The 14,974-nt window shown below is 35.8% G+C and overlaps 1 protein-coding gene across 1 annotated transcript in view; it reads left to right on the forward strand.

The window, feature by feature from the left end:
* Nucleotides 1-1,011: 1,011 nt before the first annotated feature.
* nkd2b (NKD inhibitor of WNT signaling pathway 2b) overlaps nucleotides 1,012-14,974 on the forward strand; it is a 37,082-nt gene continuing 23,119 nt past the window's right edge. The window contains exons 1-3 of the mRNA XM_043260386.1: nucleotides 1,012-1,677; nucleotides 2,096-2,122; nucleotides 2,209-2,291. Of these exons, the coding sequence (XP_043116321.1) occupies nucleotides 1,653-1,677; nucleotides 2,096-2,122; nucleotides 2,209-2,291 (135 nt within the window). The 5' untranslated portion in view covers nucleotides 1,012-1,652. The remainder of the gene's footprint in view (nucleotides 1,678-2,095; nucleotides 2,123-2,208; nucleotides 2,292-14,974) is intronic.

The raw sequence follows: 14,974 nt of genomic DNA on the forward strand, positions 1-14,974 counted from the left end.
TATCGGCCGCTTTTTTATCGTTTAGTGATTATTGCTCATGATTTTTCACTGTTTACGATTATCTATTGTCTACGTCTAATTAAAAAGTGCGAAACAAGTCCAGCTTCCGATGTTTAGCGGAGCTTTTGTCTCTGAATTATGATTTATTTACATTTTGTTGCAGTGTTTTAGGAGTTGAAAGATGAAAGTGTTCCTGTGTGACGGGAGACTGATGACTAGCGAGCTGAAAAAGAGTCTGATGAAATATTATAATGGCTTTTTTATAAACGGATGAGTCACGACAGGAGCGGGAAATACCTTACCTAATCATTGTTTGTTTTTAGTGCTGTCAGATCATAATTAATCGTATCCAAAATAGGTTTCGGTTTACGTAGCGTACTGAGTATATTTATTATGTGTATATAAAGGCACACACACAAAATGCTTACATGCATGTATTTATATTCGTAGAATTTATATATAAATGTACTATTATTCTTAAATACATGCATGCACATTTTGTGTATTTATAAACGCAAAATAAATTTGCAAAGTATGCATGCATATTATGTAAACAGTAATGTATATGTGATATATATTTTTTTATTATTATTTTATGTTTGTTTGATTATGGGAGTTGCAAAAATGCTTCAGACATGCCAGTCATCTGAATGCAAGTGCTGCAGCTTTTCGAGGAAATATGAGAGAAACGTATCGTCCAGCGTTTCAAGACATTACAGGCAGAGCCTTTTTTATTTATTTATTTAATGCAACGGTCAATTTTTTAGATTTCGGCTCTTTTACAACGTCGTCTTTCACACGAATGGAAAGAAAATTGATGTATTTTCTTTTCTATTGCTCATTAAAATTATTATTCTTTATGCTTGTTCATTCATTAAATGTACGCAGGTTTTATTTTATTTATTCGTTCATGCGTGCACTTTCACTTTATTATTATTTTTCGTTATTCATTATTATTTTTATTTTTATTTTATCAGTTAATTCTAATTCATTAATTGCAATTTTATTCTTCCTCAAAAAGTAGGAATCTACAGAGACGTTTCTACATTTTTACGTATGACTCGATGTGCAGCATGTTCAACATTTTACAGCATTTTTTTAGGTTTAAGGAGAACTCCGTTAACAAAAGTGGAACCTAATGTTAAAGCACAAAAAAAATGGATTAAATGGCCCCAAAAAAATCCTTTCCAAATGCCAAATATTTCCAGCTATAATCCAGTGTAAAACTGCGAGTCGCATGCAGCTTTTTACAGCACGCAGGAAATGGCCTTGCATCACAGCAGTGCGTGTTTAATTAGACTCTGCCTCGTTTTCGATGCACGCACGTAGCGTGTGTTAATCGTCGGGTTCTAACCCGGTTCGCCCGTCCTGCTCCGCCCGGTGTCCTGCAGGGGGCGGCAGTGACGCCGAGGGGGCCGAACCGAAGCTCTCCGGCTCTCCTGCTCTTCACTTCGCTTCACATCTTCATCAGCGGAGGACCGTCCTCCTCCGAGCTCCGCGCGTTTCGGAGCGTCTCGCCGCGTCTCGCCGCTCGCGCGCGCTTCCGGGATCCGCGGGACTTGCCTGTTCGTTCCCCCGAACGCTTATGGATATAACGCCGAGCTGGGACCGGGAGATGCACGAGTTTCTCTCTTAACCGCAGCGGTCGCACGATGGGGAAACTTCACTCAAAACACGGCGAGTTTCACCTCTTCCAGTCGCACGCGCGCTTTCAAAGCTCATTACCGAGTTGCAACCCAAACACTTTTTTTTAAGCGCTCATTTATTGGTGTGTCATTATCTGCTAGCCTTTATTAACCTTCTACTTGTTTATGCGTGGAATCGAATGACAACCCAGTAGGATAAAAGTACAAATGTCGTTATATTGAGATTTTTTTTTTACATCGTTTTCCTCTAAGCTAAATACTAAAAAATGTCATTTGCATCATAAAAGATCAAAATCCCTCCTGAGGTGTTATGGAGGTAGGGATCAGAGCTTTAGGACACATGTAGGACACGCTTCTATCAATGCATGCACTTGGAAAGCATGCGTTTGCTAAATATGCATCACGTTATGAATAATTCTGAGGTTTTCGTCTTTGTCTTTGGGATGCAGCTTGCAAACGTCGGGAAAATCCCGAGGGTGAGTCTTGCATTTGACACAGTTTTAAGTCTGCTAACTGTTGATGGCTCGGATGTTGCCTAATGCTTTTCGAATCCACTTTTCAGGGGATAGTTTCGTCGTGAACGGCGTTATTTCCAGACGAGGAGTTGAAGACGGCGAAAGATGCGACGGCCTGAAAGATTATAAGGTAGGAAATGCCTGGGTTTTTTTTTTTGCATTCGAATCTGAATCCGTCTGGTTGAACTGATGCTTTAAATTCAATGTTGAAGGTGCAATGCTGCATAAAAGCCAGAATAAATGATGCCAGCTCTGACCCACCTCAGACTGCTATCGCAGTCGTAATTGCTGCATGCATTTATGCCTCCTCTGAGCAGCATTAAACAGTGTGCAAAGATGCCTAAATACCACTTTAGAAGCGCTTCTGTGCCACCTCTGCAGTTTAAATTTATTATGCTTTATGTCTTATGCTTTGCTTTATGCTTTTGATATGAAACAAAGTGCCGGCTTTTGAAACTGAAATGAAGCTATGAGTATGGTTTTGCTTTTTTACTTTCGCGTGACGGATAGCTGGAGCCTCACTGGAGCCGATCAGCCCTCGCTCTTTACTACTAGCTACAGCACAAAATAAAGAGGAATAAACACTTTAAAACAACTGAAATAAATTGTGTGATCAATCAACTGCAGAAAGACAACGCCATGTAGGGAAAAACCATCCGGTGATCCTAAACCCAATATTTAGCTGGAAAAATGAATTCTGGAAAGAAGCATTTTGCTAAATATAGGCGCTGTTACGTGTTGATTATATTTTAACTGAAAATTTTTCTAATACAAAAATATCTAATACAAGTTATTAAATCCACTGTTCAAATGTTTATATTTCCACAATAAACTGGAGTAGAAAAATAATTATATGATTAAAAATTGTTTACACTCACACACACTAAATATATTTATAAATGATGTTTTCTGTTATAAAAGTTTCCTTATGTGCAATTTTGTATTCTTTTTTTAATGATTGTTTATTTTTATTATAAACATTGCCTGCATTTTTATAATTGCTTGTTTATATTGCAATATATCTTTATTAAATTTTTTTAAATGTTTGTTTATATTCTAATATATTTTTATTATAAAACTGCCTTAATTTTTATTACATTTTAAAACATTTTGTTTATAATATATTTTTATTATAAAACTGCCTTAATTTTTATTACATTTTTAAAATTTGTTTATAATATATTTTTATTATAAAACTGCCTTAATTTTTATTACATTATTACGTTTGTTTATATTGCAATATATTTTTTTATAAAACCTTTTATTACATTTTTATTAATTTTGTTTATAATATATTTTTATTATAAAACTGCCTACATTTTTTTACATTTTTACAATTTGTTTATAATATATTTTTATTATAAAACTGCCTTAATTTTTATTACATTATTACGTTTGTTTATATTGCAATATTTTTTTATAACAACTTATTTTTAAATTTTTATTAAAATTGTTTATAATATATTTTTATTATAAAACTGCCTTCATTTTTATTACATTATTACGTTTGTTTATATTGCAATATATTTTTAATAAAAACTTTTATTAAATTTTTATTAAATTTTTTTTAAAATGTTGGTTTACAAATCACTTTAATGTAGTAATGTACCAGCTGACAGGGTTTATTGCGTAGTCAGATTTTTCGCCTTACGTTTCACGACATTTAATCGCACCGCTCAAACTGTCTCGGCACCCAGCCCCAGTTTGCTTGCTGCTAAGGTTTGGGAAACAAATGCACAGCACAGAAATAATTTCGCGTGGTTGCAGTGCATTATGGGATCGCTTTTTCCTTAAAGCGTGCATGCAATTCTACCTTAAAGTCTGGCCCGAAAACGGAGACTTGATTTGCTACGCATTTATAAAAGTAACCCACGGAATCCCTGAAGCGTCTCAGAAGGAACTATTCAGCCGTGCGCGTGTTTTTTTCCCTTGTATCTCGGTGGAATCGCTCAAGAATCCAGACGGGAGCTGCTCCACAGAAGGAACGACTCGCGGTGAGCCCCGCTGCCAAAGACCACATTCCCACTACCGAGAAACCTTCATTACGGCGGCTGAAACAAACAGAACAGGGCCGTGCAGCGACACGTCCGGCCCCAGTTGTTTTTGTGGTGTTTGGCAGCGGTGGTGGTTCTCCGGTGGGATTGATGGCTTTTGACGGCGGGTCTGTGACATCATCGTTGCTTTTGTGAGCAACACCTGCGTTATACGGTGACTTACAGGAGTCTCAGAGGTCCGGGTTGTCTTTAGGGTCTTTAAGGCTCGAAGCAGCCCGATGTATCGTGCAGCCGTCTTTTTAGGCAGTGACCGGACATGAGTGTCGTGTTATCTCATCAAATATGCGAAATGAAATGTATAATTTGTATTTAATGTGGTTGCAATTAAATTAAAAACGTGAGAAATTGAATATAATATAACATTTCCTTTCCACGATTATTCAAACAGTGAATAAATTATATAAAGAAAGTAGTATATGTAATTGCATCCAAAAACAAATGTTTGTTTTTACGTAATATATGTGTGCTGTGACTATTTATAATTTATATATAAATATAAATACACAAGCATATATATATATATATATATATATATATATATATATATATATATATATATATATATATAAAAAAATAATAATAATAAAAAAAAAAAAATATATATATATAATAAAAAATATATAAAAAAAAAAAAATATATATATATATAATAAAAATAATAATAATAATAATAATAATAAAAAAATAATATATATATATATATATATATTACAAATATATATAAAGTGATTTGTAAACAAGCATTTAAAAACAATTATAAAAATGAAGGCAGTTTTTATAAAATATATATTATATTATAATATATAATATTAAAAATATATTGCAATATAAACAATTAATTTTTAAATAAAAATTAAGGCAGCTTTTATAATAAAATTAAATGAGCATTAAAAAAGAATGCAAAATTGCACATAAGGAAACTTTTATAATAAAAAACCTATATATATATATATATATATATATATATATATATATATATATATATATATATATATATATATATATATATATATATATATATATATATACATTGTGAATATTATGCACAGAACGCACATATATTACGTGACTATTTATAATTTATATATAAAACTTTTGGATCTGATGAGTTTCAGCGATGACTCATCTGAACGTCTCTGATTGGTCGTTGCGTTCATAAGCTCAACGGAACTGTGTGTGATTGGTTAAAACGTCCAAAATGACGTACGGTGCAACTTGAGCAGACCTTAATTCAATGCCACAACTGACGCCGTCTATTCGTTTCACCTTCATCAGCAGCAGGCGTAATAGATTTAATGTGTTGGTGCGGGGTCGTCCTTGCCTCAAGTCTCCAGGCTGTCAGGCTGCTCGTGTTTTCCGCTGTTTTTCCTCCACCTGAGCGGTTAGCAAGTGTTTTGTCTCGTTCTCGACCACACAGTGCTGTTTTTCATGAGCGAGACAGTTTGACAGCCCTCACCTCGGTGATTAACAGCAAAGAATAACATGCCTCGTGGCATACGTGTGTCAGTGATTCTGTTCACGCCGTACATCTGAATATACTTCAGTGATTCTAATGCACTTGTTCAGACAGAGATTTATTAGTGCCTCTCAATCAGACTTCAGTAATAAAAACACTGTTACAGCTTGTTTGAAGGATTCAGAACGTCCCTTTCAAAGAATCAATTAAAAAGTCAAACAAATTCATTCATTGATTCATTTAAAAATGAAAGGCGTTCAAAAGAATCCTATCGAGTCTGTTCATATCCTTGGTTTGGATGAGTTTAATCTGTCGAGGAATCATTTCGGTAGTCTCCGAATTGGACCAAAACTCACAGGAATCAACCAGTTTGACTCACTTGAACAAAGTTGGCTTGATTCATTTCTCTGCACGGATTTAACCTGTCCGTTTCAAAGAATCAGTCACAGAAATGTTAGAATCGATTCATTGAAATGGCCAGAAATGACATCAACAGAGTTTGTTTGATTCATATCTGTCTATAGGTTCAAGCTATCAAGAATCAATTCAATCTCAGAAGTCTCCGAATCAAGTAGACTGAACTCGCTAGATTAAATCAAACCAACTTTATTTTCTGTGAATGGAATCAATTCAAACTATATCTGAACTGATTCATTCGAGTGGACAAAAATTCAAACCAATTCTGAAATGGATCCCATCCATATAAATGATTCGAATTAAGCAATCAATTCAAAAATCAATCTCAAAAAAATCTCTGAATGAGTTCATTTAAATAAACGGCTCTAACAAAAGTGTTTGAATCGTTTGTGTGGATGGGCTCAAAAAACGGTATTTTAAAGAATCAATTTAGAATGGTATCTCAAATCTTTGAATTGAAGTTCACTAGAATGAATCGCACAGACTCTTAAACAAGTTCATGCTCAAACGGGCCGTTTTAACGATTCAGTTACTCTGGACAGCTCTTAGTTTGAATCATTTCTTTAGATGGGTTCAAAAAAATATCCATTTTAAAGAATCAGTTTGAAGTTCATTTTCAGAGGTTCACAGGAATGAATCAAACCAACTCTAAGACCGTCCTTTTCAATGAACCAGTTCACTAAGTCAATGTCAAAAGCCTCTATAGAACTGATTCATTATGTCATTATGTTATTATAGATGATTAACCTGCTCTATTAGAAGCCTAAGAAAAGGATGAATGGGACACGTCATGTGTCGTTAATGGGCAGGGAAAGAAGGTTTGACTTCTTCAAAGTGGTCACGTACCTGAAAGACTCTTTGACTCCGAGCAAGACTCTTGATTGGCGATCAGACCCGTGTAGGTTGTTTGTTTAGGGCTCTTTCCGAGTAGAGCTTTTGGGCCAGCGTTTGGTTTTTGGGGAAACTCTGGTTTGGACCAAACAGTCGAACCACGAGCCGCTCTCGACCGAACGAGTTTTGTTTGTTTGCGTGACATGCTGCAGCTCGGATTACGAGCACTTTCTCGCGATGCTCTATCGCTTTTTGAAAGCGTGTTTATTTATGTGCGTTTACGAAACGAACGTGTGCGTCTGCATGAGTCTCGTGAATCACGCTAACAATGTGTTGATGAGTTGCAGGGATGAATGCTCATCGTTGTGGGAGTGTGTTTAATTGAAGGGGTTTTTGGGGTTTCCAGTGAACGGTGTACTAAATGTATAAAGAGTTCACGTTTTATCATCGTTTGCTGACTCTCGTGTTGTTCCGACCTCGTATTATGATATGAAAGTGCATGGTCAATTTTACCACCAACTTTCTATTATAAAGTTCTCATAGAAGTCTCATATACGCTGTTTTATGTAAATAAGAAAAGTTGCATTGTGTAAAAATAAAAATTTTAATTTAATTAAAATTTGTGTATTTAAGTAGTGACACATAAAATATTTATGCATTATATTTAGAGATGCACAATTTGTGTATTTAAGTATTGGCTAATAAAAAAAATATTTATGCATTATATTTAGAGATGCACAATTTATGTGTATTTAAGTATTGGCAAATAAAAAATATTTATGCATTATATTTAATTCCCTCTCTCCATAAATCATTTCATTTGAATGCTATTGAGAACAAAACCGTACTTATGAATGTTTAAAATGGACACGATTCGTTCATTAAAAACGAATAACTATTGTATGTGTTTTCTATGTTTGACATTTATTTTATTATATCAGTCACTTTTGCAAATAAGAAACAAACAAAAGATAAAAACAGTAATCTTGTGAGTACATGACAATGTTTAGGGGTTTTTTGGTCATTTTAACTATATATTTGAATAAAGTTGAGTCCACTGCGCTCTTGAAGTCTAGGCTGGAAAAAACGGCAAACTAAATGCTAATCTGTTCAGTTTGATGACCCACCGTGTTTTTTTTTTCTTCTTATCTCTTTCTCATCGTAATAATGAGGAACCGCGCCATGCTTTTATATAAAACACACACAGGCAAGGTTTTTATAAGCAGTAGAAACAAGTCCTTGTGTTGCAATCCAAGTCCTTCTGAAGCCGTACGATGTCTTTTTGCGAAGAAGTGAGCCAATAGCGTTATGACGTGACCGGTCACATGACACACAAGAGCCAATGGCGTTTCACCAACAAGCCTGACGTAAATTAAGGCCTCTTCTGAATTAAGGAATATTAATCATTTTTAACATGGATGACGATAGTAGCTGTATCTGGCTGTTACGTCAAAAAATGGTACGTGCTCGTAAATGCGTATATAATGTAATGCATTGAAAAATAAAGGCCCGATATATATGCAATAATGGGAATATTGCGTATATGCAATATATAATTTAATCACGACGATAAAATGTTCCCGCATCGGCATATTTACGCCAAGGGTTTCTTATTTAAAGCAACGGAGGAAAAATGCATCAAAAAGAAGCGACGGTTTCTTCCGATTGAAGTGCGGTAATGAGAACCGAATGATGTTTGTGGAGTAAAGGTCTTTAAATCGTTATGAAGCTGATAAGATGTTGCCAACGGTCTCTTTTCCGGTGCGTGTTTTGTTTCGCCGTCTTTACTTTTGCTAACATTATGATCGAATCAGAGGAATAGTTCACCCCAAAAAAACGAAATTTGGTGCACATTCGTTCTAGCGGGGAGATTAGGATGAAATGTGGCTCGGCAATGGATGTGAATGGGTGCCGTCAGAACGAGAGTCCGATAAAAGCATTAAGACATTTTTAGCTGAAACACAGCCCATAATAACAGTAAAAATGCACTCTTTTTCACCAGAGGGAGCGTTATTGTGGATTACAAGGGTTAAAAATGTCTTTGTTTCAGCGTTTTTGTCTTCTCCAGATGTTGACCGATGGACTGGAGTGCTGTGGATTATTGTGATGTTTCATTCTGACGGCACCCATTCACATCCATTACCGAGATGCTACCTCACCTACAACTCAGATGGCTTAAGAGTGAGCAAATTTGCTGTGAGCTTCTGTATTCATGTCTCGCTGCTCTCTAACCTGCTCTTTGCGGTTTTTGGAAAACGCGGCAATCGCAGGACCCCTGTTGGCCGTGATGAATGGCGATAAACGTAAAATCAACAGCGATTGAATGAACTTTGTTAAAAAGCAACGCTGGAAAGACACAGAATTGGTCTCCGCCTTCAGATGCTGCCGAAGCATTCCTGAAGTTAATGGGAAAGAGGGAATGCGTCCAATAATCGCTTCTGGCCGCCTTTTAAAGTCGGCTTTAGGATTTGGGAGGCAGGTAAAATCCCGATGGCCCCAGATTAAGGGCCAGATCCCTTCCCCCTCGACCCATTGTCAGGGAAGCGGAGGGAATGGGATTCTTCAGCTGCCTGGCTGTGACTTCAAAGCCCGGAGCTGGGAGTTATTAAAGCTCTCTGATAGCTCTGGAGCCACGGGTTCATGCGCCGAGGATCTGGGGGAAGGGTGGACGGACAGAGACAGACGGCCGAGTATCCCCAGGGTCTTCCTGGTCTGGAGCTCCGGAGAATTAACTCTGAAAGCCATTTGTGTTCGGCGAGCGTTAATGAGCTCATTAGCTGCTGTCAGACGTTTCCTCGAAGGAAGATCAAGTCGGTCCAAACCTGAAGGACTTGGCTGTGCGTCTTTAACCCGAACTGAAACCAGAAAAGCCAAAGCCTCGAAGTGCTTCCTTTTTAAAACGAGCGTTTTTATCAGGGGCCTATATTTCTGTTCAGTTTTTCAGGTTAGGAAATGGATTCATTTTGACATTAGAGTAAAAGTACTGAACCTAAACATAAGAGTGTAAAAAAAAAAAAAAAAAAAAATTTTTAAAAAATAAAGATAAGATATATATATATATATATATATATATATATATATATATATATATATATATATATATATATATATATATATATATATATATATATATATATATAATTTTTTTTTTTTTATTAAAAATAATGAAAATGTCAAAGACATAGCAAAAGTACTTACTATTAGTATTGAAACTTTAATATGAATTATGATACAAATAAAAGACGTGAAAGTAATTTCTAATTCAAAATATTACCCAGAATACTATAACAGCATATTACTGATACTAAAATAAGATTAGTATTTTGCAAAAAAAATGATGCAGAAAATGCCGCCTTCTGAAGTCATCTGATTGTACGTGTTATTTTTAGAGTTTTTTTTCCTCACATAAAGATATTAAACTAGAAAGATATATAGCTTCAGAAGGCTAGAATAAAATGCTTGGTGCATATGAATCGGAAAAAAACCAAAAACCATCTTTCATGTTGCACATGGGCTTGGAACGACACGACGCGTTTTCCCTTTTATTTTTTTTTATTGAACTCCTCCTGAAAGTTTTTGTGCTTCAGATTAAAGCGGTTTGAGCGAAAACAGCGGGAGCCGCAATTACGGAGCCGGACGCCGAGGTGGCCGGCGGCCGATCAAAGACGAGCGACAGGGAGACGACGAGCTTGGTCGCTTTCCACGGATCACTGCAGGTGCTTGGCTCTTACCTGCATAAACACCTGGGGATCTTCAGAGGCCGGATCAAAATGACCAGGCCCCGCGAGCAGCCGAAACGGCAGCGGTGTTGTTGGAAAGCCGGACAAGAGGCTTCTCTGTGAAGAAGCGGGTGAGGTGGAGACTCTGCTGCCCTCCAAAGAGCTTCGTCTCTGGAAACATCAACAGTCTGCTGCACACTGATCGCTTCTTCAACCTCGTCTTAAACGTTCCCAGGCGTGAAGCCGTCTGATAGAGTCAGAGCGCGCGTGAAATTGGCTGCGACGCAGGAAGTAGTTTGATGCCACTTCCTGCCCAAGAGGTTCACTACTTTAGAAGTATTCTGGTAAAAGCTGACTTATGTAAACAGTACATAGCAATTTTGTACAGTGAAGATAATGCGATATTTATCATAATTAAAGGTACCGTTTTAAAACGCAATTAGGAACGGTGAATCGTAATATAAATTATAAATGAAATATTTTATTAAATGCATTGTGTATATAAATGTAAATTAGTAATGTTTTATATAATCAATGGAGTCATTTATAATTCATAAAAATGATTCATTATTAACGATGCATATTTAAATGAGTTTTTATTTAGTTATATATAAAATACATAATAATATTAAAGTAATTTAATGAATTTATAATAATTAAAATGTTAGATATGACTTTGTATATGAATGAAATAATGTGCACAAAGGCTTCAAAAGTTGAAGGTACGAATGGAAGTAATTTATGTTGAACATTGAGTTATAAATAAAATACATATGCTATGAAATTTTGTTATATATAACACTTAGTCATTTGGTTCAGTTTGATGAAGTTATAATTTCTTTAAAAAATTAAATGTTATATCAATGAAATTGTGTAATCATTATATTAATTAAATATATTATGAAATGTAATATTTTATATATATATATATATATATTAAAAAAATAGAAATATAATAGAATATATACATAAATATAGAAATCCACAAAGATCTACAATTCCATTTTTAAAAATATATAATTAGATATTTCGCAATATTCAAGATGGCGGCAGGAAAAGGGGATGCACCATGTACCTTGGGAATAAGTGTTAAATACTTCTGTTTAAAAGCAGACAGTATGTCATAAATAGATTCAATTCCGATTTTCACAATATATTTTTTTTTACTTTTTTTTTTGTGACAGAAAATAAATGGCTCCGTTACAGTAGACGTCATGCACTCAATTGTATAAATCCGCCCATGAGCTACGTACAGCTTCTGCCTTATTTTGTGTGTTTATTAAAATTGTTACACAGTCTATATTTATATATTAGGTCGTATAAACCCGTAAGCGTGTACACTGTGTGAGTGTTGATTGTGTCTGTATTGGTGCTCACATGTGTATGAACTATTCACATCATGTTTTTTTACATATCTCATGTGTTGCGGCGGAGGTGCTTTAATTTAGACTAACCCAAACCTTTGCAAGCTATTTTCAGCGGCTGAAATCGATTTTAAAGTTGTTTGCGGAAAACGTTCGAAGGGTCCTGATCGTCCCAAGCGGCGAAAGCTGTCAATATGATGAGGTTTCCTCAACGCAGACCGGTTCTGTAATCTCGTGTTTGCTTGGAGAAATCGGACAGCCGTGAGTTTTCTTGTTTCAGTTGGGCTGGTTCTCCCCGAGTCAGCGCTATTTGGTTTGGCAGGATATCTGGCCTGTTGGAGTCGCATTCAATGACATATTTCTCCCATTGTCTTGTTGGGACTGAAAAGCTCCGCTGGCTCGACGTCGCGCCTTCGTTTAATAGCGAGGGTTTCGAGGCGGCTTGGGTTTGTCTTTTGACGTTGGCGAGCCGTGAGCCTTCATCTCTGAATGAGAAGCATGTGGCGGCCGTCCAGAACAGCGGGCTCTTTCAGCGCGGCCCCTGCAGACATCTGTTTCTGGTTTGTACAGCAGAAATCCTCGAGCTCGCCGTGGGGCGACCGGGGGCCGATAAGGGCCTGTTTTTCTGAAGGCTTTGAGGTGGTGGGGCGCGATGAAGGCTGTTGTTTTGGGGGAACAGCGAGGGTTCAGTAGATGTGGCACCGACAGGCTTCTTTTGTTCTCGTTTTCTTAAACGAATGCATGCAGAATGATTGCTTTAGTCTTACGTTTATCTTTTGAGGTGCATGTTTTCGTCTCACAGTTCTGACTTTTCCCCCGCAGTTCCAAGATTAGATTTCACAGAAAGAAGTGTCAGAGTTGTGAGAGGATTAACGTGCTTTGCGCCATTTAACCGAATTTGAAAGAGACAAGTTCACAACTGTGAGATGTAAACTTCATTCTTAATTGTAAGTTCTGACAAAAAAAGGATTTATACACGAGTCAGAATTATGAGATAGAAATGCAGAAATGAGATACAAAGTTAGAAGTATGAGATATAAACCCAGAAGTGAGCAATATAAAATTATGAGATAAAAATGTAGAAATGATCAATATAAAGTCAGAATTATGAGATATAAAACCAGAAGTATGAGATATATAGTTAGAATTATGAGGTATAGAATTAGAAGTATGACACATAAACCCAGAAGTATGAGATATAAGCTAAAGTCAGAATTATGAGATATAAACTTTGAAGAAAGCAATATAAAGTCAAAAGTATGACATATAAAACCAGAAGTATGAGATATATTGTTAGGAGTATGAGATATAAACCCAGAAGTGAGCAATATAAAATTATGAGATAAAAATGTAGAAATGATCAATATAAAGTCAGAATTATGACATATAAACCCAGAAGTATGACATATGTAGTTAGAATTATGAGATATAAACTAAATTGAGATGAAAATGTAGAAATGATCAATATAAAGTCAGAATTATGAGATATAAACCCAGAAGTGAGCAATATAAAATTGAGATAAAAATGTAGAAATTCTCAATATAAAGTCAGAATTATGAGATATAAAACCAGAAGTATAAGATATATAGTTAGTAGTATGAGATATAAACCCAGATATGAGCAACATAAAGTCAGAATTATGAGATATAAACTAAATTATGAGATAAAAATGTAGAAATGATCAATATAAAGTCAGAAGTATGAGATATAAACTAAATTATGAGATAAAAATGTAGAAATGATCAATATAAAGTCAGAATTATGAGATATAGAGTTAGAAGTATGACATATAAAACCAAAAGTATGATATATAAGCTAAAGTCAGAATTATGAGATATAAACCCATAAATGATCAATATAAAGTCAGAATTATGAGATATAGAGTTAGACGTATAAGATATATAGTTAGTAGTATGAGATATAAACCCAGAGGTGAGCAATATAAAGTCAGAAGTATGAGATATTAGCTCAGAACCGAGAGATATAAATTCAGAATTATGAGATATAAACTTAGAAGTGAGAGATACAAAAAAAAGTATGACATATAAGTCATAATTATGAGATATAAAGTCAGAATTGGGAGATATGAAATCAGAATAATGACATATAAACTCAGAATTGCAGTGATAAAGTCAGAATTATGAGGGGAAAAAACGAAGGGAAAGTGAAAGGTCACAGTTGTAAGTTATAAATTCAGATTTGCACAGTTCTGAGAAAGGCTTTTATATCTCCTTAAATAAAGGCCTTTCCGTTCAGTTGAGACGTAAATCACATCAGAAAGAAGATCATTTGGTCGAATACAAACATAGCCTTTAATGCAGCGTGATCAACGGTGATGATGCCATTATGATAGTATTTATTTGCACGCTGAATCGTGATCGATCATCTGTTTCCGTGGTGAGCTTGTGTAGTTGCTCAAACGTTTGCACGAAGTTCAGCGCATGAGCTCGACGACTTCAGTCCGTTTCAGCACTTTTTTTAAACGCGCACGGTTGCTTCAAAACTCAAGTCTTCTCTTCATCGGTTATTTACTCTACATGCGACTTTAAGCATTATTTGACTGCATATCTTTACAAGTGCGCCGGTAGCGTTCATATTGTTAGAAAAACACAATGCAAATGTACCTTAGAAAGAAGACCAATCGGGAGCAAGCATGCAAATATGATCGCGTCGCCATTGCTCTCCGCATCCCATAAAAGCATGTTGTTTATTCAATAATGAGAGATCGTGCCTTTTATACTCGTGTTTGAGCATCGGCGAGATCTTTTCTTCCTCCTCTCACTTTTCATGGCTCGCGCTTCATGGAAAAAGACGTTCGCCCGCCGCGGGCGGATTGCGTGTTTATTTATCCGAGGATATTTATGCTGGGAAAGGCGCTTTGAAGGTGTTTGCTTACGTTCCTCCGGTTCCTTGTCTAAGCACTCTTTCCGAGCGGGTTGAGGGTTCAAAGCCGCTGAGGTGCCGTCAGAAG

The sequence above is a fragment of the Puntigrus tetrazona genome, chromosome 16, assembly GCF_018831695.1.
Source record: "Puntigrus tetrazona isolate hp1 chromosome 16, ASM1883169v1, whole genome shotgun sequence".
In the NCBI taxonomy this organism is placed as follows: Eukaryota; Metazoa; Chordata; class Actinopteri; order Cypriniformes; family Cyprinidae; genus Puntigrus; species Puntigrus tetrazona.